The sequence below is a fragment of the Anser anser genome (genome assembly GCF_964211835.1).
Source record: "Anser anser genome assembly, chromosome: 18".
Taxonomy (NCBI): Eukaryota; Metazoa; Chordata; class Aves; order Anseriformes; family Anatidae; genus Anser; species Anser anser.
Genome location: NC_139739.1, coordinates 11,702,565 through 11,723,705, shown reverse-complemented (window position 1 = coordinate 11,723,705; position 21,141 = coordinate 11,702,565). Strand labels below are relative to the sequence as shown.

General features: G+C 47.4%; 1 protein-coding gene across 4 annotated transcripts in view; it reads left to right on the top strand.

Moving 5' to 3' along the window:
- BICDL1 (BICD family like cargo adaptor 1) overlaps positions 1-21,141 on the top strand; it is a 54,307-nt gene that overhangs the window by 27,259 nt on the left and 5,907 nt on the right. For 2 of the 4 annotated variants that reach the window (XR_014573541.1, XM_083803793.1), the window contains exons 3-9: positions 5,386-5,502; positions 7,534-7,680; positions 8,838-9,017; positions 9,324-9,542; positions 10,701-10,844; positions 13,605-13,735; positions 16,412-16,532. Coding sequence is in view for 2 of the 4 variants with exons in the window: in XM_083803793.1 (XP_083659919.1) it covers positions 5,386-5,502; positions 7,534-7,680; positions 8,838-9,017; positions 9,324-9,542; positions 10,701-10,844; positions 13,605-13,735; positions 16,412-16,532 (1,059 nt within the window). In the remaining 2 variants the exon portion in view is untranslated. Of the gene's footprint in view, positions 1-5,385; positions 5,503-7,533; positions 7,681-8,837; positions 9,018-9,323; positions 9,543-10,700; positions 10,845-13,604; positions 13,736-16,411; positions 16,533-17,480; positions 21,128-21,141 lie in introns of those variants that run through there. The other 2 variants (XR_014573542.1, XM_083803792.1) reach the window with 2 other exon arrangements.

Here is a 21,141-nt window from a genome sequence, read left to right as displayed (position 1 = left end):
TCCATGAAACACATATTTATGAATTGTCATTAAAATCCACCCTCATCGTGCAACCTTCACAACGTTCTCTTATGTCATCAACCACAGAAATGTTTCCCCACACCAAAATCATCACAGCATGGCAAAGGTGGGCAATGAACACGCTCTCTACAGGCCCACCCCTCCTCCATCCACCACCTTACAGCAACAACAAGAAAATCCCCACTATTTTCCCTGTCCCTGGCTATGCCCAGTCCAAGCTTTGTCCATCTCCCAGTCACTGCCTTTACCTCAAATTCCTTGTCTGGTAAGTGATCTCCTCGACTGGTAAGTGGTCTCCCTGTCTTCATCATAACCTGTGATATATATATATATGATGTATCTCGCTTATAACATAACCCACAGGCTTTTTCACCTTATTTTCTCCCCCATCCTGTGGAGGATGAGTGAGAGAACAGCTGTGTGGGTGTCTGGTCAAGCCGCCACAGCGCCATTGCTCTGACGGGGCTGTTGTGAACATTGCAGGGACCAGCCCTAAGGGAGTCCCTCTGTGCACATAAGTCAGCAAGTGCAAACCAGAGCCCTCAAAAGGTGACAAATAACGAGTGCTGTGTGGTCACTGTCACGTAAGCAGTTTCCTGGATAGAATAATGCTTCGAATAACAATTTAAAATTGACCTGAATTTAAAGCTTCAGTAAATATCTCTCAAAGATGCCCAGACTGGGCAACCTCAAGGTATGCAAAATATAGATGGCTGTTTATGGTGTGCCAGGAGCTGGACAACAGCCATGGCCTCGCCACTTCCTTGGCATGGGTCAGTTAGCCCAGAAAATCAGGCTTCCCACTGCTGCTGGCGGGCACCAGGGTGCTGCCTGTGGTGGTGGGACAGCGACCCCAACCCTCCCGGGCCTCCCTCAGCAGCCAGATTAATGGTCTTTATTATTATTATTACTCTAAAGCAAGATGTTTGTAATTTTCTCCTTTGCTTGCTTTTCAGTAGCCAAATATATTTTCCTCCCTGCGAAGAGCTGGGAATCCAGGAACCTGGAGCCAGAGTAGGCAGCGATTAGTGACTGGAAGTGTTAATGGTACCACAGTGGGAACGGGGAGTCCCTTGAACTCAGCTATTAGCAAATTAATAAAAGGGGTAACACGCTCTCCTGAGTGTTACAAATTTAGCGCTAATTAGGGTTTCTTTTCCTTAGCTATTTTAGGCAAGTAAATCTTCAATATCCTTTATTAAATTTGAATCATCTTGTTTGTAGAAGTAAATCATATGGCAGCACTGGTTTCTTTACCCAGCTACAGTCCATTAGACTTTTTGCATTCTCTTTTTCTTTCTGACATGACTTGTAACTGGGTATTTTGTATGCAGTTAGAATTCTTTAGCAAATCTTCCTCCAAAAGAGGGTTTTCTTTTCATGAAACTAACCTGCAGGCTATTCATTTCTCACAGTCCATCCCAAATGTTACAAAGAGCCCCTGTTGACAGGAGCTTCAGTGCCCCAGTTTACTTACATTTATTTTATTTATTTGTCATATATTCCAGATGTTAAACCTCATGGAGTTATTGTATCCGGTACACATTTTCCTGCCAAATATGTACACAGTTTCATGTGTTTTAGCACTCTAGAATTAATAAGGAGAGAAACTTATCAGCCTTGCAATGAAAAGAAGTCCCTAATTAGAGCAGAGACCAAAGTGTCCTGCTCTTCCTTTCCTCCTGCATTGCCCAAATCTCATCTAAACCTTGCCTGAAGTCCAGAAAACAAATCTCACAGTTGATTGAATATATCTAATTGTGAATTGATGTCTACGCTTTTGCAGATATGTTTCAAACACTGCCTGGTAGCTGTGTTGGCTAATTTTCCTATACCCAGGAAATTAATTCTTTCTCAACTACAGAGAAGAGCTACAATGTTGGGCGATATTAGTCTGCCTTTCCAAAATGAATTTTACTTCTCTCTAACAAAATCAATGTATTACTAAATGGTTGATGTAACCACAAAAAGGTTCTAACTTTTAATGTTTAGGAAAACACTGATGGGGAAGAGAAAGCACTACAGTTTGTATAATAAGAGTAAAGCCAGACTGGCTGAGGCAGAATAAATCCACTTCAGTTTAGCAGACATGAAAGTCATAGCTTATTTGAGCAATGAATGGAAAATGTAGATAGAAGGTTACATCCTCTGATGATATAAAAGAGCATATTTGAAATAATCAGTAGCAGGCTTATGGTTTAAAATGCATGTGAACGTATGCACACGCCTACAGAGGTGTGAGAACAAAACAGAGACCACATAAAAATATATCAGAAAACCTGCAGAATATTGTACACTGTCAAGGTGGCTATCTATGTAATATTCAAACTTACATAAAAATCTAGACTTTATAATCAATTAGAAGGGGTAATTTGGCAGCAGTATTAATAACCTCTGAAACAAATGTAGCATGAAAACTCTACAGCACCAACTGTAGCTCAGCTCAGAAGACTTTTTCTTTCATACAAAAACTCGTATCTTTGAAAAAGGTGAGACTAAATGCATCAGCTATTTCCCTGTCTAGAAAAAAAAATAGGTGAGGATTTTTCCTCATTCTCCTGTGAAGGGAAACACATGATGCAGTCATTTCTGTTTATTTCTGTTAAACTATTGGTCAGGGATAGTATTCTACACTGTATGAGGCTAAAGAAAATATTATTTTTACTTTACTCTACTGCAATAAATAGGATGTGTAGGTTGAGATGACACTGTGACATGCTGTCTGCATTAGGGCCCTAAACACTAGCAGTGAGTTCTTTCTTCCCTCCAGGTGGGCTAAAACTGCAGGAGTAAGATGTGTGAGCATGTAAGCTGAACAGCAAGTAGATAAATTCCAGATGATGATTTAAAGCTGGAGAATAGAAACCTTACAGTCCTGCAAGCAGTGCAGTACCAGAAAGGACCTTTGAGGTCAATTCATTTCCTTTCTGTCATAGGCAGTCCTCTGAAAGAAACTGCGTGATAAAGTGATCCAGCTCCATCACAAAATTCATTTTTGCTACCATTCCTCTTACTGTAATGGTGCAGAAGGAGGAATCCTACTGCAGCGCCTTGGAAACTTAGAAATCTTCCCATTCCCAGCCTCAATATACTCTTACACAGTTTATTCACATCAGTTCTGTCAAAACTGTGCTTCTGCTTAAATAGCACTTCTCCCTTCTGCGTGCTAATCCACGATGTATTTATAGGGAGCCCACACTCAGCAGTCATTGCATGAGATAAAACAAGCCAGCCTCTTTTAGGCTCCTTTCATATAACAGATTTTCTATGCTCTGGATCACCCTTTCAGCCCTTCTGATCTGAGCACAGGGACCAGAACTAGCAACAGCAGCTGTATGTTGTCCAACTAGAGATTTTTACAATGCCTTTACATTCCCTTGTTTCTTACTGCTGCGTTGTATGTTTGTACTGTCTGTACATAGAATTGTTCTAGCATATAAATTGTGTTATACAATTAACCATCAAATACTGGTGTATCATCTCATCCGGTACCACTTGTGCTCCTTGGGAGTGTGGTCAGCATCTTGCAGGCAAAATCCTTTGGTGCTTTTCATCTGGTGCTTTTTCATTCTTGATAGCTCCTGCAGCGTATTTCAGCATGAAGATGTTTCAGCAGTCTCTACAAATGCAAGTGAATCATTCACAGAAAGCACAATCCATCCATCTTCTTTAGTGTCACCAATTAATAGCAGTTCAGGATGCCTTGAGATCCATAGCTGCTTAAGGGAAGAAAAATAACCACCCCCTCCCTATAGTGCTGCGCTGTCACTGTGTTTTGTGTGCTCTGCCTGTGCAAAGAAGCTTTATTTAATAAATAAATGGGAGAGGCAGTGGGAGTACGCAAAGGCCTCTGTTGTGAGGCTTTAAAGAAGGTGAAAATACTGGTTATGCTGACATAGGATAGGAAGGGAACTAAAAATCAATTGGTAGACAAGATTATTTCTTATTATAGGAAACTCTTTCTTGTTCCAGAAGCCAGTGGTCAGAACCTGGCTGATTTCTGCAGCCATGTTTCTGTCTCCTGCTGCCCCTGCAAAGATTGTGTTGGGGCAGCCACAGTTTCTCCACCTGATGGAGGTGGAACAGCCTTTTGTCTCTTGCTTCTGATTTGAATTCATTTGCTGCAGGCTGCAGAAATTAAGGGACCATTTTTAAAAGGGATAGTGTCATCTCCATGGTCAGCTCAGGCTGGATCTGTGTTCATTCCTTGAGTCAGGAGCTGTTGGAACAAAGTCATTGCATCCTTTGGTAGAGCTGCTGCCTTGGGCTCCCTGTCAGCCCAGACCCACATTTGACGGATGTAAGATGGACTCCCAAACCTGCCAACAACTGCTGACCCTGCTGGGGGTTTTCTCTCCTTGCCCCCGTCCCTCCCTCCCATCTTATCTCCCTGTTTGAGGCATGGGGCCACTGGTGGCATTCACCGTTGGACATACAGTTCTGCCTGTGCCCGAAGCAGGATGGCAGTGCCACATCTTGAGGGGGATTAATTCACTTCCAGCTAATCTGCCAGGGGGGAAGTCTGTGCCTAAGTGTAATGGAACCTGATGGAGGCTAATTAAACAGAGAACCATCCATTTCTGCTATCTCATTAGGGATTTGTCATAAAAACCTTATGTTCTCCTACAAACCTAAACAAGTGTGTTCACCGTGTAAAAATCAGCAGTGAAACTGTCCAGAGGGTAGTTAAATGTCTAAGCTGTCATTTATACAGCCTGTCTGCAGCCTGGATCCTGTAGGTAAGGAATGGCCTTTCTGCTGTCCTCAAACCACCCCGCATAACTGGGGCATCCCTCCTTCAAAATGGGAAAGAGGGCCAAGCCCAGCGAAGCCCCACTGACAGTCACCTGGAGTGGATGCTTCTCTGTCTGGCCCTGACGGGAGCCAGGAATCAGAGGCAAAGGGCACTTGTTTTAAAGCTGCACCAAAGGTGTTCAGAGGTTTAGAAAGTGTAAATCCAACAGCGGTGTTTTCTGGGGTCTGTGGAGATTGGCTCCCTCACTGCCTTTGTGAGCGGCCTGCTCGCCTCCTCAGCCCCAGCTGGGCTACTGTTTATGAGGAAAACTAAATTCCCTGTGAGGCACAGGAGTCATCATGTTATTTTGCAGCAGGAGGAAGTTGTGGGCTGTGTCCCTGTGCCAGTCCTGTGGGAAAATAACATGGTCTAAGTGGCTGCTCTCCTTAGCCTCTGTCCAGGACGAGCTTTTTCCTGGTCCAAACTCTACGGGCCTCAGAGTTTCTGCCAAAAACAGGGGTTGTGCAGAAGTCATACAGGAGCGGGTCTGCAGACCTTCCCCTGCACAGGAGGAGATAACTGCCATGGGACAACCCCCAAGGTAATGCCAGCTGGTGTTCTCCTTGCAGGCCTCTGAGGTGGAGCGGCAGCTCTCCCTGCAGGTCCACAGCCTCCGGGAGGACTTCCGGGAGAAGAACTCCTCCAGCAGCCAACACATCGTGCGGCTCGAGAGCCTCCAGGCTGAGGTGAGTAACTCGTGCTCAGCCTCTCTCCTTCGAAAGGCAGCCAGGGCTGCTCTAACCCATATAACAAACCCCTCTGAACTGGGTGAACAAACCCAGTTGCTTGGGATGAGCAAGAAGTTTGATAGCTGTGGTGCAGAAGACTCCCCCAGTAAGGACTTTTGCTGCAACACAGAGCTGGCCAGGTTGGCAAGGGCCAGCTTGTACTGCTGCCTCGGCCACAAGCACACCTGCAAATGAATGGACGGGAAGGATCTTCCAGGAACTTAACTGTGGAGTTAAGTCTTGTGGGGCTGCTGTCTGTACAGCTTAAACTCAGAGGTATGTTGAGAAGGTCTGCAAGGTTGTTTTTTTGTTGTTCCTCATGCTTGCAAAGAAAGCAGCAATCCTCTCCTGCCTCTGAGCCATGCATGCGTGAAAGCAAGGAGCCCCTGCCTGTTTAGCTCTGGTACATTAGCAGGGATGATATTGTCTTCCTTTTTCTTTCCTTCCCTGATGGGACTCACTGGAGCTAGTGGGGCAGATGTTCAACTCTACCACCCTGCCGCTTTTTTATTTTTAAGCTATCAGGAAGAGCTTTTCCTAAAATCTCTCAATTTCTTCTTCTCTCCTGCTCCCACCTGCTCCCTGCTGGTCCCTCGCCTTCTCTTCCCCTCCCCTTGGTGTGGAGCAGCAGGTCCTTGAAGTAAGTATGAAGGCTTGGAGGGGGGCTGCCCGCGCGTGCATCCCCGTCACCATGCATGCCTGTCACCGTGTATGCCTCCCCTCACCTTCTTCCTGTCTCTTGCTTTCCAAATCCCTCTCCCCTGTTCCTGTGGCCCAGGGCCCTCAGCAGAGCAACGGTTTTCTGTTACGCAGTCATTCTCAGGGTGTTCATTACCGGCTTGGATACCAAATACTTACTCTCAGTACAATCTCCGTATTATACCTCTTATTTTTCTCGCACCCCTTTTCTCCAACCCACACAAATCATGATGGTGGTGGGAAGAGATATTTCAGAAACCATTAGTCACCTAAAAGCAGCTTTCTAATACCTACAGCAGCCTTTACCCTGCAGAAATAGCAAGGCCACACACTTTGTTAATATTTCTTCATGCAACCAAACATTTCCAGCAACCTGGAAAGCAACAAAAAGACAGGGTCCCATAGAGGCCAAGAAAGCAGTAGGAATTTGCTGAATTAGTCTATGGCCCATGCTGAAAGGAGTTGAAAGGAGACCATAGGGAATATTTAGGGTTGTACTGTAGTGGTGAATGGCATGCACAGTCCCCAAAGGTCCTGTGTGCACAAATATGGGAAAACATTCCTTTTTCTTGGTTAAACAAGAAGTGACCTTGGCTAGTGCTGATTCATCCTGTGCACTGTTCCCAGCTAAGTGAATCACAGAGGTTTTGTTTGGCACATTGTCCCTCTTCACCTAAAACTGCTGCCCTTGACAATTAAAAGAAATGAACCAATTTTAAAGGCAGCCGAACACTGAAAACTAAAAATAAGCATGGCACAGAAAGGAGTCTTTATGAGTAGAAAGAAAGAAAAATCCCTGATGAGGGCCTGGTGAACGTGCAGCAATTAAAAAAAGTGTGCAGGCAGTGCCATGGCACAGCTCCATGGGGAGCAAGAGCCCAGAGGCTCTCCCCGTGCTCTCCAGCACTCACACAGGAGAAAATCCCACCTTTTGCTCAGTCAGGGACAGGCCAGGAAAAGTAACTTTTCCCATGGTACTCCCAGGGTACAAGGGACCAGGCTCCGCTTTATCCCTTTGGACATTTCTGCCAGCTCCCTGGCCTGCCAATGCACAGTGAGACCCTTTGGAACTGCCCCTGCAGTGTGGGGAAGGAGAAGTTTCCATTCAGACCCTTCCTAAGTGAGTAACCACACACAGAGGTACAGTTTCTCTCTCACACACAGGTACAGGATATGTACATACATACTTTTTGTTTTTTTCTGCTTCATTTCTCTCATGGAAATGTGATTTCGCTCCTCTGCACTTCCTGGAAAGCATGGGGTCCAACGCCAGCTCTCATTCCTCTGCAGATCAAAATGCTGACGGACAGAAAGCGGGAGCTGGAGCATCGCCTTAGTGCCATGATGGAGGAGAATGACCTGCTCCAGGGAACCGTGGAGGAACTGCAGGACCGAGTCCTCATCCTGGAGAGACAAAGCCATGATAAGGACCTGCAGGTGAGGAGACAGCAATGGGAGAAGGAGGAGCAAAGGAACGGGGAAACTGTGTCAAAGATGTGGTTTGAGGTAAAATTGACAAGGAAGATAATCAAGAACTAGGAGGCAGAACAACCGGAAAAATAAAATGCAAGGAAGGAAATGTAAAAGGAACTGGAAAGCACTGGTCATATTACTTAATTTTTTAATAGTAGAATTGGCTCTAGAAGAAGCTCCTTTATAATATTTCAGAGAACAGTAACCAGCCTGTGGCTGTCACAGCTCAAGCAGTTTCCCAGCAAGCCATCTCACCAAATGTCACTCTCTGGAGAACAAGTTGACCTATCTGCAACTTTGGGCCTCTTAGTGGAGAGCAAGATTTTATTTCTCTTCTGCGAGCTGACAACCACTGTACCCCTAGATCCCCAGAACAACCTGTATCTTTTTTTTCCTCTCCCTAGAGAGATGAGAAACCTGCTGATGTGTCAGACAGCACTGTCCTCCCCAGCATCCACAGCCCTGCTGCGTTCAGCTCCACTGCTCGCATGACACCTGGCTGTGCACCAGCCCCATGCACAGTTTCTGTGCACAGCAGTGGCTGCTCCCCCTCAGGCAAACTGCAGCCCAGTGCTTACAGAATTATACAGTTGGGTGACCACAGATAAACCCCAAAACAAATCAATGCCAATGTTGCGTCTTGTGTGTTTAAAACACTCCATTAACTCAGATTGCAAACCAGTGAATTAGGGAGTTTGACATCTGAGTTTTGTGTGTTAGGATTTAGCTGATCAGTATGTTTATATTTCTGTATAGATTTTTTTTCAATATGTATTTATATTACTTTTCTTTTTGGATTCACTTTTTGCTCTGTTAGTTTTAGCAATTTTTTTTTACACAGGTCCCAATTTCTTCACAATGTTCCTCATTTTAGCACTTATTAAACTGCTAATTTTGTCTTTCAGGATATTCCAAAGCCCAAACAGTGTCTAATAACATTTGGAGATTATTAAGCTCCAATAAGTAGTAAAAACAGCCAAAGGTACTTTCCTCCTGGCTGGAAGCCCTCTTTCACGCCACCTGTTCCTCCCTCTCAGCTCCTTCACAAACCAAGAGATTCATCCAGTCCATACCACCTCCACTAACATTTTTTTCCCTGCTTCTTTGATTTTCTTTGGAAGCTGCATCAAAGCCAGCTGGAGCTCCAGGAGGTGCGGCTATCCTACCGGCAGCTGCAAGGGAAGGTAGAAGAGCTCAGTGAGGAGAGAAGTCTCCAAAATTTCAACACAACCAGCACATCCCTGCTATCTGAGATAGAGCAGAGCATGGAGGCAGAGGAGCTGGAACAAGAACGAGAACAGGTATTTGCCCTCCTGCCCCTGGGAAAGCTCATGGACTTCACCAGTCCTAGAGGGAGAGGGAGCTTACTGCATTGAATCTGGATTTGGAGCTGAACCAACAGCCAGAAATAGGGCTCTGGTCCCAGCTCTGGTATGAACACCCTTTTACTGTATGCAAGTAAATCTCTGCATCCATTTCAAAACCAACATAGCAATCTAGGTGAATATTTGTGATAGGTGTGAGCAATCACACACCTCATCGTGCCATAGAAGGTGGACCTCCGCAGCCTTGACATCCCAAGCTAACATCGGGCTCTCTCGTTCCAGCTGAGGCTGCAGCTCTGGGAAGCATATTGCCAAGTGCGATATCTCTGCTCCCATCTCAGAGGAAATGACAGCGCAGATTCTGCAGTCTCCACAGACTCCTCCATGGATGAGTCTTCAGAAACCTCATCAGCCAAAGACGTCCCAGCTGGTAGCCTACGGGCAGCTCTCAGCGAGCTGAAAAGACTGATACAAAACGTGCTGGATGGGGCAGACTCCACGGTGAGTCAGTAGCATGGTGAGAGCCCGTTGTTGCACATGCCCCCTTGCCAAGGTGAGAGAGCTTGTTACAAGCTCCCACTTGATCCTGAAGTCCCTGGTCTCTGAGAAAGCCTCCGTGGCCCACAGAGATGGGCTTTCATGGTGCACAACAGGCTCTGTGTCTCAACTGGTCAGCCAAGAGCCAAACCAGTACATGGGATTCCAGCTTGCACTGGTTAGACCCCATGAGTTTCAAGGTTACACTCTCAAGCAACCCTCAGTCTGGGAGTCATTCTGGAAAAGTAATTAAAGTAAACTTTATTTTAGGTTTCCAGTAAGCTAGATTTTCAATATGGAAATACTGCAGATGGGCTTGTACACTGCAGTTCAGTTGTTTCTGTTACAATTTTCCTAACCTTGTTGTATTAGCAATATTGTAAAACCATTCTAACCCTATGTAGATAGGTTCTGCCCCTACAACTGAGGCTGAATAGAAATGTTTTGGGGAGAGCTGCCAGACATGAATCAATCAACAGGTGAAGGGTTTTGCTGGCACACAGTGGTGTTCATGGACCTTGGTGCTGTGAGTGAAGAGGGGATGGCTCGGGGGACTGCTCAGCATCCACAGGAGTACAAAATTATGAGAAAACACCTGGCTTTTTGCAAAGGCTCCAAATCAGGCCTATTTTCATCACCTGCAAGCTAAGTGCACTGCCAGTATGACTTATTTGAGAGGCCGTGCTGATGGAGGCAGTACAGACTCTGCAACTGCAGAGCCATGTGCAAGCACTCACCTTCAGTACCTGTAGCAGTTGGTAAGAAAGCTGAGCAAGGACTTAAAGTTTTATTTGTTAAATCAAAACCAGAGAGTCTTGCAAAAGGTCTACAGTCACAGAAATTATAGACACATGTTACCAAGCGGTCAGTAGGTCTCAGTAAATTCAATTTATGCTGATGTGAGACCATGTCTGAATGTTTTTTATCATGTGTAGAAGCGCTACCCTTGGCTGAGCATGTTTCCACTGTGGAGGTTTATGGAAACAAAACTGAAACGCTGCCAAAGTCACATTCACACTTTCATCTTCCTTTTTAGTACCCTCCACCTCAAACAAGCACCAGATTAATGTAATTGAATTTTTTTAATGAAAATCGATCAAGAGATTTCTCTCCTGCTCTCAGAGCTCTCGGCGAAGCGATGATGACACCTTGGAGGAACAGATCAGGCGAACAAGTGAGGACTCACGAGCCCTGAGGGAGTTAATGGAGGGAGAACGGGGGAAACTGAGGCAGAGTTTGGAGGAGCTGCAGCGACTGCACAGCCAGGTTAGTGATTCCCATACTTTACAGGTGGCCTTGTAACACCAGTGTTCATCCCCAAGACACACTTTCCATGGAAGAGATCACCATAAGTAGCCCAGGAGCATCTGGGCAAGCACCAGCTATGGCTGGATGACGGAGTCTCTGTTAAACTCAGTGCAGAAGCTTCACATATGTAAGATGAGTTCCTTTTGCAAGTGCCCAGGAGCCCATCCCAGACATCATCTCAAGCAGCCAAACTTCATTTAAACCTTGCACCCAATCTGCTTTAGCAGCCAGTTTGTCTCACTTAAACTTTTCTCAGCAAAGTACAAGGCTGTTTGATATGGGGAACTGGAACCCATAGGTACCCAATCTGACCCGTCTTGCTTGCACTAAGCCCTCCTAGTGCTTTTATATTTTATCATTTGCATTTACCTAAGGGTAGATGCAACTGCTGAACAAAGTAGTGCTGCTGTGCTGTACATAGTGCAAGACTCGCCCCCTTCCAGCATGTCCCACAGCAGCATCCTGGCGGCTTCACTAAATGCACACCCAGAGAACCCTAATCACCCAACCTGACACCAGGCAGTACCCCGGGCCAACAGGGACTGGCTAACACTAAAGCAAACACAGCAGCAACGAATGATTCAACCCTGAAACAAAACTCCACATGCAAAGAGTTGAATCAGAGTGCATCCATCCACACTGAGACCAGCAGGATCATCCAAAGTCATATACCAAAAGCAGTAAATGGAGACAGGCACCCAAGGAGACACTTGGCAAACCCCGTCTCTATGGCAGAAGTCTCCACGTGCCAGGGGAGATCTGGAGCCTGTGGCAGAAGCAGCCTTTGGCACAGCTGCTCACGTAGCACCTGTTGTATTGGAGCAGAGAATGGGGTTAACACTGTTGGCTGGCTTTGCCAGCACTGCTGTATCGCCCTTTTGCTGTATCCCTTTGGAGAAGGGAAAAGAAAACAGGTCCCTGACCAAAAAGTCAGCACAACCCGGGGTCTGACAGCCTCACATAGGGCTATGGGAGCTCCCACCATGGTGCCAAAGGAAAAAGAGCAAGAGCATCATTAAATACTCCTGTCAGTGACAGCTGTGCATGTACAAGGATGCCTTGCTGCTGAAGCAGCTGATTAGATGCAGACTGCAGCAAGGAAGCAGCACTAGTGCCTGTTCTTCCCTGAGGACCACTTCTCTCAGCAATACCATCTTCAAGGGTCCAGACTGCTGCCACCAGTGAGACATGCTCTGGCTGTGCTGCCAGGGACTGCTGTGCACCGCCTGCAGGTCCTCCCTCACCCTTAAGAACATCTGAGATGGTGAAAACAAGGGTTTGATCCCTGCAGCCTGGCTATGCTGACAGACCATGAGAGGCTTACTCACAGTTTGTTGTTTTTTTTGAGTGAACATCTGTACACCAGCACACTTGTCTGGATGCAGCACCTCCTCAGCACGGCTCTCAGGCTCATGTACCCTTGATGGGACACCAGGAGGGAGCAACACTTGGTTGCTCTCTGCTGTGACTGGTCCTCCCCAAAGTCCCTAGCATAGAAGGACTTCAGGACCCTCCCTACCTGCAAATCCCAACAATTGTTGGTGCAATTGCAAACCCCAAACCTATCCCCAAATGCAGTTCTGCCTCTTGACTCACCACCACCACCACCACCCTGGGATGTCAGCAGAAGTGCTCAGCACCTTTCACACAGCTCCCGCCCCTGCTCTCCATCACATCGTCACTCTGAGCGGTGTGTCCCACGCTGGGCTGCAGGAGGGCATGGCTCAGGGAGGGTTTCCCCGTTCCCCAGCATAGGACAGCAAAGCCACTGCGTACATACAGACGCGCTGCACTCACGCCTGCCTTCCCCCCGACCCAACCATGCTGTTCTAGCAGCAGATCCTCCCACGTCCTCAATGTGATGAGCCCTTTTTGACTGTCTGCCCTCTATTTTAAGATTTCTTTGAGGACTCACGTACTACCAAGCTGCGTTCAGAGAAGGGAGGTGGGTCAGGTGCTGGAAGGGTTTCCAGGTGGTGGAGCAGCATAACGGAGCACGCGTGTGCCATAGACAAAGAAATTAAATGTGTATGAAATATTGCAGAGCTGTGCTAATGTGATCCTTGCATGATTTCACACCCTATTAACTCACTCTGCACAGGACCAAAACAACAGATAATCTCTCAGACTATTTAAGACTGCACGTATTTTAAAGTCTAATTAAATTTTAAGACGTGCCAGTAACAAGTTCTGTGGCATGAAAGGGAATTTTCACATCCTTTGTCTTCAGCTTCATACCAGTTTGGAAGACACAATGATGTCGTTGTTCCCCCCACCAAAAGAAGTTTCTCTTGCTGCTAGATGATATTGGCAACAATGTAGTCTGAGTAAGGACAAAAAGGATGCATGCACAAGACAAACCGCTCAAAGAGGGAGGTGTTTCAGTACTGGTGCCACACTGGGTTTAAAGCTGACAAAGTCACAGGTGGGTCCTGCCCCACATGGCTGCATGGCTCCTGGTGCTGTTGCTGAATGTGACCGAGTTCACCCTGGCGACTTGTCTTGCTCAGAACAGCAGTGCCTGCACCCCTAGGCAAGCCAGCACAGTTCACCAGGGGTTGCACCAACACTAGCAGCCCTTTGCTCGCAGATGCAGCTTCTCCTACAGGCAGGGGACCTCAGTCTCCAGGTTGGCCCACCTGGCTTGTTTTTTTTTCCCCTGCTCATGGTGTGTTTGTCCTAGTGACCCTGGGTTTCATGCCTCCCCTCTGACCACAGGTCACGCTGCTGAGCGTGGAAATGACGACGCTGAAGGAGGAGCGGGACCGGCTGCGAGGAGCTGCTGAAGACAAGGAGACGAGCGAACGGCTCCTGCAGGCCATCAGGGACCGAGACGAAGCCATCGCCAAGTAAGTGGGGTGAACAGCCAACGCCAGGCTGAGTTAGCAACAAAGGAGTTCCTCAGCAGCAGATGCCTCCAGGGTGATTTTTTTCCACCCTCCCGAAATTTCAGTAGCTGTGACAAAGCAATGGAGCAAGTCTCAGTCTTGCTGGTGGTAGAAAATGCTGCCAGGAGGTCAGGAGCAGAGCAGGAGATCCCAGGAGCCTCTTCTCGGCAGGACTGGGAGTGTTTAGAAGGACACTGTGAACCTGTTTTGCCATCTGTGGTACTGGTCTGAGGCACAGCAAGTGGAATCACTAGGTCTTGTCCTATTCTTCTTATTTTTCTTTTGTTATTCCAGTCACACAAGCCCTGCTTCCCTGCCCCCTGCCCATCCCCATTACAGCCCTGCATAGACCTCTTCCCTAAACCGTTTCTCTGGTCACTCTCTCTCTTTTCCTGCTCCAGGGTCTTTTTTGCATCTCCAGTCCTATGATTCTCTATTTCTCTGGTCAGGATTCTCCCACCATTTTGAATCTTTGTTTTCACTGTCCTCCTCCTTGCAGACCTCTGCAGTTTTGCTGCCCCGTACCCCTTCCCTGGCTCTGCGCCTCAGCTTGCTGCACTGCCCCACAGCATTGCTGAACAGTGCTGCCCCAAGCACTCTTTTCCCCAAGCAGAAAGACAGAAACATTCACCCCCCTGTGCTCTAGGTAGAAAGGAAACACCTGATAATCTCCTCCTAAATGAGATGGGCCAGGATACCACCAGTCTATCTCCTTACAGCCATGCCTACTCCTGAGGTGCTCAAAAGAGGAGGAGGTGAGAGCATTGTACCCCTGCAGATGCAGGGGGCTAAGTCTGCATGCACAGATACTATTTTTTTACGTGACCTAATCATTCATGCTGCTCTTGCCTGTGTATCCAGCTACCAAATTCCTGTCACTGTCCTCTGTTACACCTCCATCTGTTGGCACAAATCAAGAGCATCCCAGCTGCACAGCCAGGCGCGGAGAGGTTGTTCTGACATTTCCCGTGCATGTGGGTTGCTGGTTCTTGCCGTGGCTATGGCAACACGCTGCCGCCGTGATAAATCCCACTGTAATATCCAAGCAGCAATGAGGAGCTTCATAGCAAAAAGCTATTTAAGGTGCTCAGACCCATAGCTGGGAGTGGAAAGGTACGGCTTCTCTGCAGCGGTTAATGACCCTGCTGGGACAAAGCACTAACATTTACAGCTGACTGTCCTGTAGTGGCAGAAGCCCAGAGAAAAGGGACGTGACAAGTGTGCATGGTTGAGTGGCAAGTGATTAATGAGCAGTAGCTGCAAGTGAAAGCAGACAAGGGCATCTCCTTGCTGGAAATGAAAGCACCCCTCTGCAGACTAAGGGGCTGCTCCCCTGCAGCGAGCAGCCTGACAGGCATGCGATGCTCTGCCTGCCCTGCAACTCAAGGGTTAAGTCACTTTTGTTGAAGCGCTACCAAAAAAAACCCCTCTGAACAAAAATAAAATCACTGCCTGAGGCAGACATCTGGCATGGAAAATTTTTAGCTTGAAGCTGAAGTTTGGCAACATGGGAAGCAATAGGAAAATAGGATCTTATAATAGAAGGTGTTAAGCAGCTACTACCTGGAATATAAACACAAATTCCCAAATTGCTTTTCTGTAGGGGAGCATGAGGGAGCTCTTAGGAGGCAATGAATTAGATGCAATTAATAAGATGCAATTATTCACCCCAAAAATATTTTCAAGGAAAAATGGTTCACAGCAAGTCACATTACAGTTTCCCATCACACAGCAATTAATTGAAAACTTAAGGCCAGGCAGTTTGCGCTTACCTGTGCTCTCCCAGCACAGTGAGCAGCATTTCCCAGCTCAGGCAGCTTAGGAAATTTCTCCTTCCCAGAGGACAGCTCCTTCCCACTACCCTGTGGCAGCTGGAGCATCCCACCCATCACACATTCAGAGCTCAGCCATGGGCTCATCTGCCCACTGAATGCCTGGGAAAACACACAGCAGCAGCATTCCTGACAGCCAGCACATCCCCATTGAAATTGGGAGCTTTCTTTAAAACTTAATATGTAATTCAAACAATTTTAACAGTTTCTCATTCTCAGGAAGCAAGTGGCACAATAAACTTTCTTCCTTCGGTTCTTCCTTCCATCCAAGTCCTATCTCTAGAAAATGAAAGCAGAGTTGTAATTGCTGAGGGTTCTTTTTTGTTTGTTTTATATTGCAACTTATTGATCGAGTGAGCAGAGAAAGATTATTTGTTCTTGTTTGTGTTGTTTTTTTTTAACACATACCATTTCATTTCCTATGCATTAGTGAACAGAGGAAATGCAAAAAAATTATTTGTAGATTCTACCTCATTTTAGTTCTCCACTTTTAATGGCATATCCTGCACATCATTCAAGCATACTACATTATTTGCACAGTAGCATATCTGAATATCTTTTCCTATTTTTTTTTTTTATAACGTGCTTACCTGAAATCTGCTGTTTTTATAGTAAGGATGTTTGCAGTTCTGGCCCACTCTTCAGATAAGTAGACAGTCCAGTCCTCCAATGGAGATGAACTGTTTAGAATCTGGGGACTTGCCAAATAACTAAATTGTTGACTTCTCCTCAAGGATATGTTTAACATTTCCTTAAAATAATTTTAAAAGTAAGTCAAATGTCTTATTTCTTGCTCTCCCCCCAGGAAGAATGCGGTGGAGGTGGAGCTGGCCAAGTGCAAGATTGACATGATGTCCCTCAACAGCCAGCTGCTGGACGCCATCCAGCAGAAGGTGAACCTCTCGCAGCAGCTGGAGGCCTGGCAGGTGAGCAGCCCCACATCGCCTCAGGGCAGGGTCCAGGGGACGCGCAGTCACCTTTGGGTGACATTTCCCCCTCCCCATGGGCTCACTGTGCTCTCAGCCTGAGCATCTGTAGATATGAGCATTTGATTTCAGCTCTGCAGAAGCCAGTGATACCGTAGTAATCAGGGAAGGGGGGGTTGGAGGTGAGGGGGGAACAGTCCTCTGTTCAAATCCTTTCAGCTGTGAATTGTTAATTAGTTATACAGTTATATCCCTTTAATTAATTATAAAGGAATATCCATTTAAAATGGGGAAACAAACTGGATCTCGTGGTTGCATGTGGCACGGGTATCGTATGCTTTGTAGAACAACCTGATGTTTCTCTGGGGAGGTGTCCATGCGAGGTATCCCTGGGTGGTCGCAGCCTTGTGGATATGTGAACACAGCATGTCCTTGTGTTTCCATAACTAAACAGAAGGGTGGGAGGCAGGAAGGTTGTGGCGATGGTTTCATGGTATAGCTGCACTGTTTTCATCCACTCAGAAGATCTGGCAAGATGGAAAAGCTAAAATCCCAGCTCTCCACCAAGGTAAAAGAAAAGAAAAATATCAATAACAACGAAAATCAAATCTCAAACCCATAGCAGTTTGGCAGCTGCCCCAGAGATGCTCTGCTTGGGGTCAGTGGGAAAGACCCATGCAAAAACGGAGAGCCCTTGACAGCAGACAAAGCTGTGTCCTCTAAGAAACAAGCACCGAGGGAGGGTAGCTTTAACAGAAAATGAGCAGATGTAAGAGAAAAGATCCAAGCTAGTTACAGTAATTTGTCACAGACCATGCAAGACCCCAGCTCTACTAACAACCAGCCTGACCAGTAGAAACCTTTCCCATACAACCTTGCTCCTGTTTCAACTCCACTGTGTTTTCGTTTCTCTTTTTTTCTCTCTCTCTCTCTTTCTCCTGCTTACAGTTTGCTTCCTCAGGGCTTTTTACTATCTGGCTCCTTTGGTTTCTGATCTAGTGGCCTTTCTCAGTTCCTGTACCAACAGCTTTAGTCGTACACCCCTCCTGCCTTTGAGGTGAGCTCCCTGCGCCCTTGCCAAGCACCTGCCATCCCCTCGCCTGCTCCATTCACTGCTGCCATCACCCACATCTGCCTCTGTCCTCACCATCATCCAGCAAGAGAGGCCAGTGGGGGCTCTCCATCGCCCCTCAGAATCCTGCATCCCCCAGCACCAGGCCAGGGCGAAAGGGGCAGCACCCTGCAGTGAGGCTTTACCTCCCAGGTCACCATGGGGAAAGCCAGGCTGAGGTCAACGTGTCATTAACCCTGTGGATTCAGCATATCTAGCATCTGGAAAACGTCCTGAAGTACAGGCTGGGATTTTGCTTCTCAGCCTCATTATCTAGTAAGTGATACTAAACACTCTGCAAGTTCTGCTTCAGTTTGAATGAGAGGTATCAGTTCAGACCTACTTGCTTAATACCATCTGTATTTGCTGGAACATCCCCAGCTTAGAGTTTTGACAATAGGCATTTGCTTTTTGTCTTCACACACTGTCATCCAACCACAGCAAAACAGCAACCCCAAACCTGCTCCTAGCAGCCTCTCTGAGATGAGGATCAGGCCCATTCCCAGTGCAGAAAGTTGTCTCCAACGTTCTGACCTGAAGTGCTATTATACTGTAGCAAAATAGTTTTCAAGCACCTGGTGTCCCCAGAACAGAAGCTCCGCTACAGACTCACAGAAGAAGCCAAGTGATTTACTTATTTTGGGGACTTGCTTGCAAAGTCAAGTGTTTCTAGTAAAATGGGATGAGATTCGCTGCTTTAGCTGGGCATATATGGAGACTTTAAATGACAAAATGTTGCTCTTGCACACTTTTAGTCTGCATTTTACGGGGGACCATCGAGATTACAGTTTTCTATAAGCAACTAGTCATACAGGCTCTAAAATACACCACAAGCAAAATGTCAAATGTCAGGTCCAAGCCTAGCACAAGGTAGCACAGACAAGGCCTTGGACGTTACCCCCATGCCTAATCTGACCCACGCTGGTATTTGTCATTATCTGACTGAGGACAAGAGAGGGGTTACTGGGGTAGGAATGAAGATGGAGCAAACTTAGAAGTGAGGAGAGCTGCTCTGAAACAAGAGCTCAGTGGCTTCAGTGCAATAGCAACAGTGGCACCGTTAGGTTAGAAAATGCTGCAACGCTAGCGGAGAGCTGCAGCCTGCATGGGCACAGCTGCCAGCCCCCAGGGTCACCCTGGGAAGCTCCAGCCCTTATCTCATGTGAGGGAGCCTGACTCCAGCTCACAAAGAGGATAAACACCACTTACACCTCCTTCTGCCTCACTCCTCCTGAAAAGAGCAGAAACTCCTGCCCTGAAGGCCCAGAGCACGCCAGTGCCACGGCATCCAGCTTTACGGACCACTTTATGGCCCTGCTGCCTGTCCTCCTGCTGTGCCCCCAGGCACTCCTGTGCCCCTGCCCCACACCAAGGCAGGGACCACAGCTCTGCCCCCGTCATGGATGGGACAAGGACAGGGAGCCAGAAGGCAGAACACTCTCAATAGCACAATATTTGCAAATATATTCTATATACACACACATATAATACATACATAAAATCAAATCTGTCCCTCATTCTGTGATTAACCAAGGACACAGACCTGACATACTGCAGCCCGGGTGCCCACGTCATCTGACAGAAGAGTTGCCTTCAAAATCCCAGTGCCATAAATTTCTACATGGCAGTTTCACTTCTGGAAACCTGTCTCACCTTAATGCTGATGTTTGCCTTAACCTCTTCAACTCTGCCTCTTCCCTTTCTAGTCCTGCTCTAAAAAGATCCAAAGCTTCCCCAGTCCATGTAGCTCTACACCCTAACGCTCCCCTGGGGAATCCTCTCATACTTAATTCAGGTTCAGGCGATGGCTGTTGTTCCTTTTCCCTCCTGGAAGTGTCACAAGAGGTAAGGTGGCACTTTCTCACCTCTCCTGCTCCCCTCTGAACCCCGCTGGTGGCTCGCAGGGCTCAGGACCTTGTCTGCTGGCTGGCAGACAAACTACCATCCTCCCCAGGCTGCCAGACAGCCCAGCCACGAGCAGCACCCAGTCTGATGTCTAAATTCAGCTGGGAAACTGAGAGAGGAACAGCCAAAGGAGAGAGGGAAGGGGTAAAGAGAAGCTCAGACCATTTCAATAGCAGTCATGTTGCAGCTTCTCCAGCAGTGAATTCTCTCTGCTCCTAAAAACAGGTTTCTTAAATCAGACAGTAATTTCAGCCACTCAATAGCTTCCAGGCCACCAATGCAGCTTGATGCCACCAAAACCAGGATCCCAAGCAGCTGTTGGCTATAGGTGCTAGCACCCAAGGCCCTGGGCAGCCCCATTTCCCATGTTGTCCCAAGGAGATGCAGGGCTGGGAGGTCACCTGAGCCCTCCAGGACCATGGAAAATGGCTTGTGGTGGCCTTCAGGGGCAACCAGGTTTCACTAAGGGTTTCTCCTAGCAGAGGCTGTGTGTCTTCACTGCAGGGTCCGTGATGCCAGTGAGTGCTGAGACCCTGCCAACCCTCCCAGTTGGCAGAGAGACAGGTCTATGGGTACCCCAGGAAAACGTGACTGTCTCAGTGCTGCCCTGAGGGGGCTGCCCTGCTACAGCCTGCCCAGGATAACCTTGTTCCCTCTGGGCAGTGCCCTTGGTCCTAATCAGGGACCAAATCGCTGGAGAATAGGTGACTTTTCCTGTGGAGCTAGTTTGTGTACACAAATTTTCACTAAGATTCAGTTTAACTACGCAATTAGAGCAGAAATAATGGATCTGAAGGTTTAAAATTTGTGGAATTGATAGCCAGGTTTTCAAGGAACACATTAGCACGTGTCATTAGCAGCAACAGAGCTGACTAATTATTTTGTGTGGAGCAATTTCACTGTGCCGCAAACATGGATTAAAGCAGAGCGTTTCTGGTACGTTTAAAAAACCACACTGCAGTCGTTGGTGCCAAGCTGTCAGTCAGAGCTCCGCCCCGCTCTGCCAGCACTGTGGAAGGAGCTGGTCTAAGGGACGAGCACAGTTTTTGTCGTTAATGTCTGGTACAAACCCCACATGGGGTCTGGTGGGCCCGTGCCTGGTCCACTGCTCCCACTGGCACCTTCCCCCAGGAACCCCCTGTAATGGGGCCGTGCAGGCGGCTCTGCTGCACCTACCTGCCTGCAGCAAGTGCAGAGACCTGCTCAGGACAGACCTCCTTATGTTTCCTGGCTTTGCCATCAGCTGCATTTGGTTTTTTTTATTCCTCTCCCCAAAGGGGACATTTAAAAGCTACAGGCAGCAGAGAAGCATAGTTTATAGTCAGAGTCCCAGGCAGGCACAATGCTCCACTGTGAGACTGCTCAAGCAGTTCACCCCTCAGACAGCATGATTTACCTTCCTTGCTTGCTAAAAAGCTCACAGTGGCAAACGAGGCTGAACCTGTCACTGGGCAGGGAGCTAGAGCTGTCACCACACTTGTCATCCTTCCTTCATCTCATCACCGCTCGTTTCACACCCACGTCAGCCGCGTCCCTGTGCGAGCTCCCCTTGAGCATCAGCTGCCGCTAACGCCCGTCTCCTCTCCCTCCGCC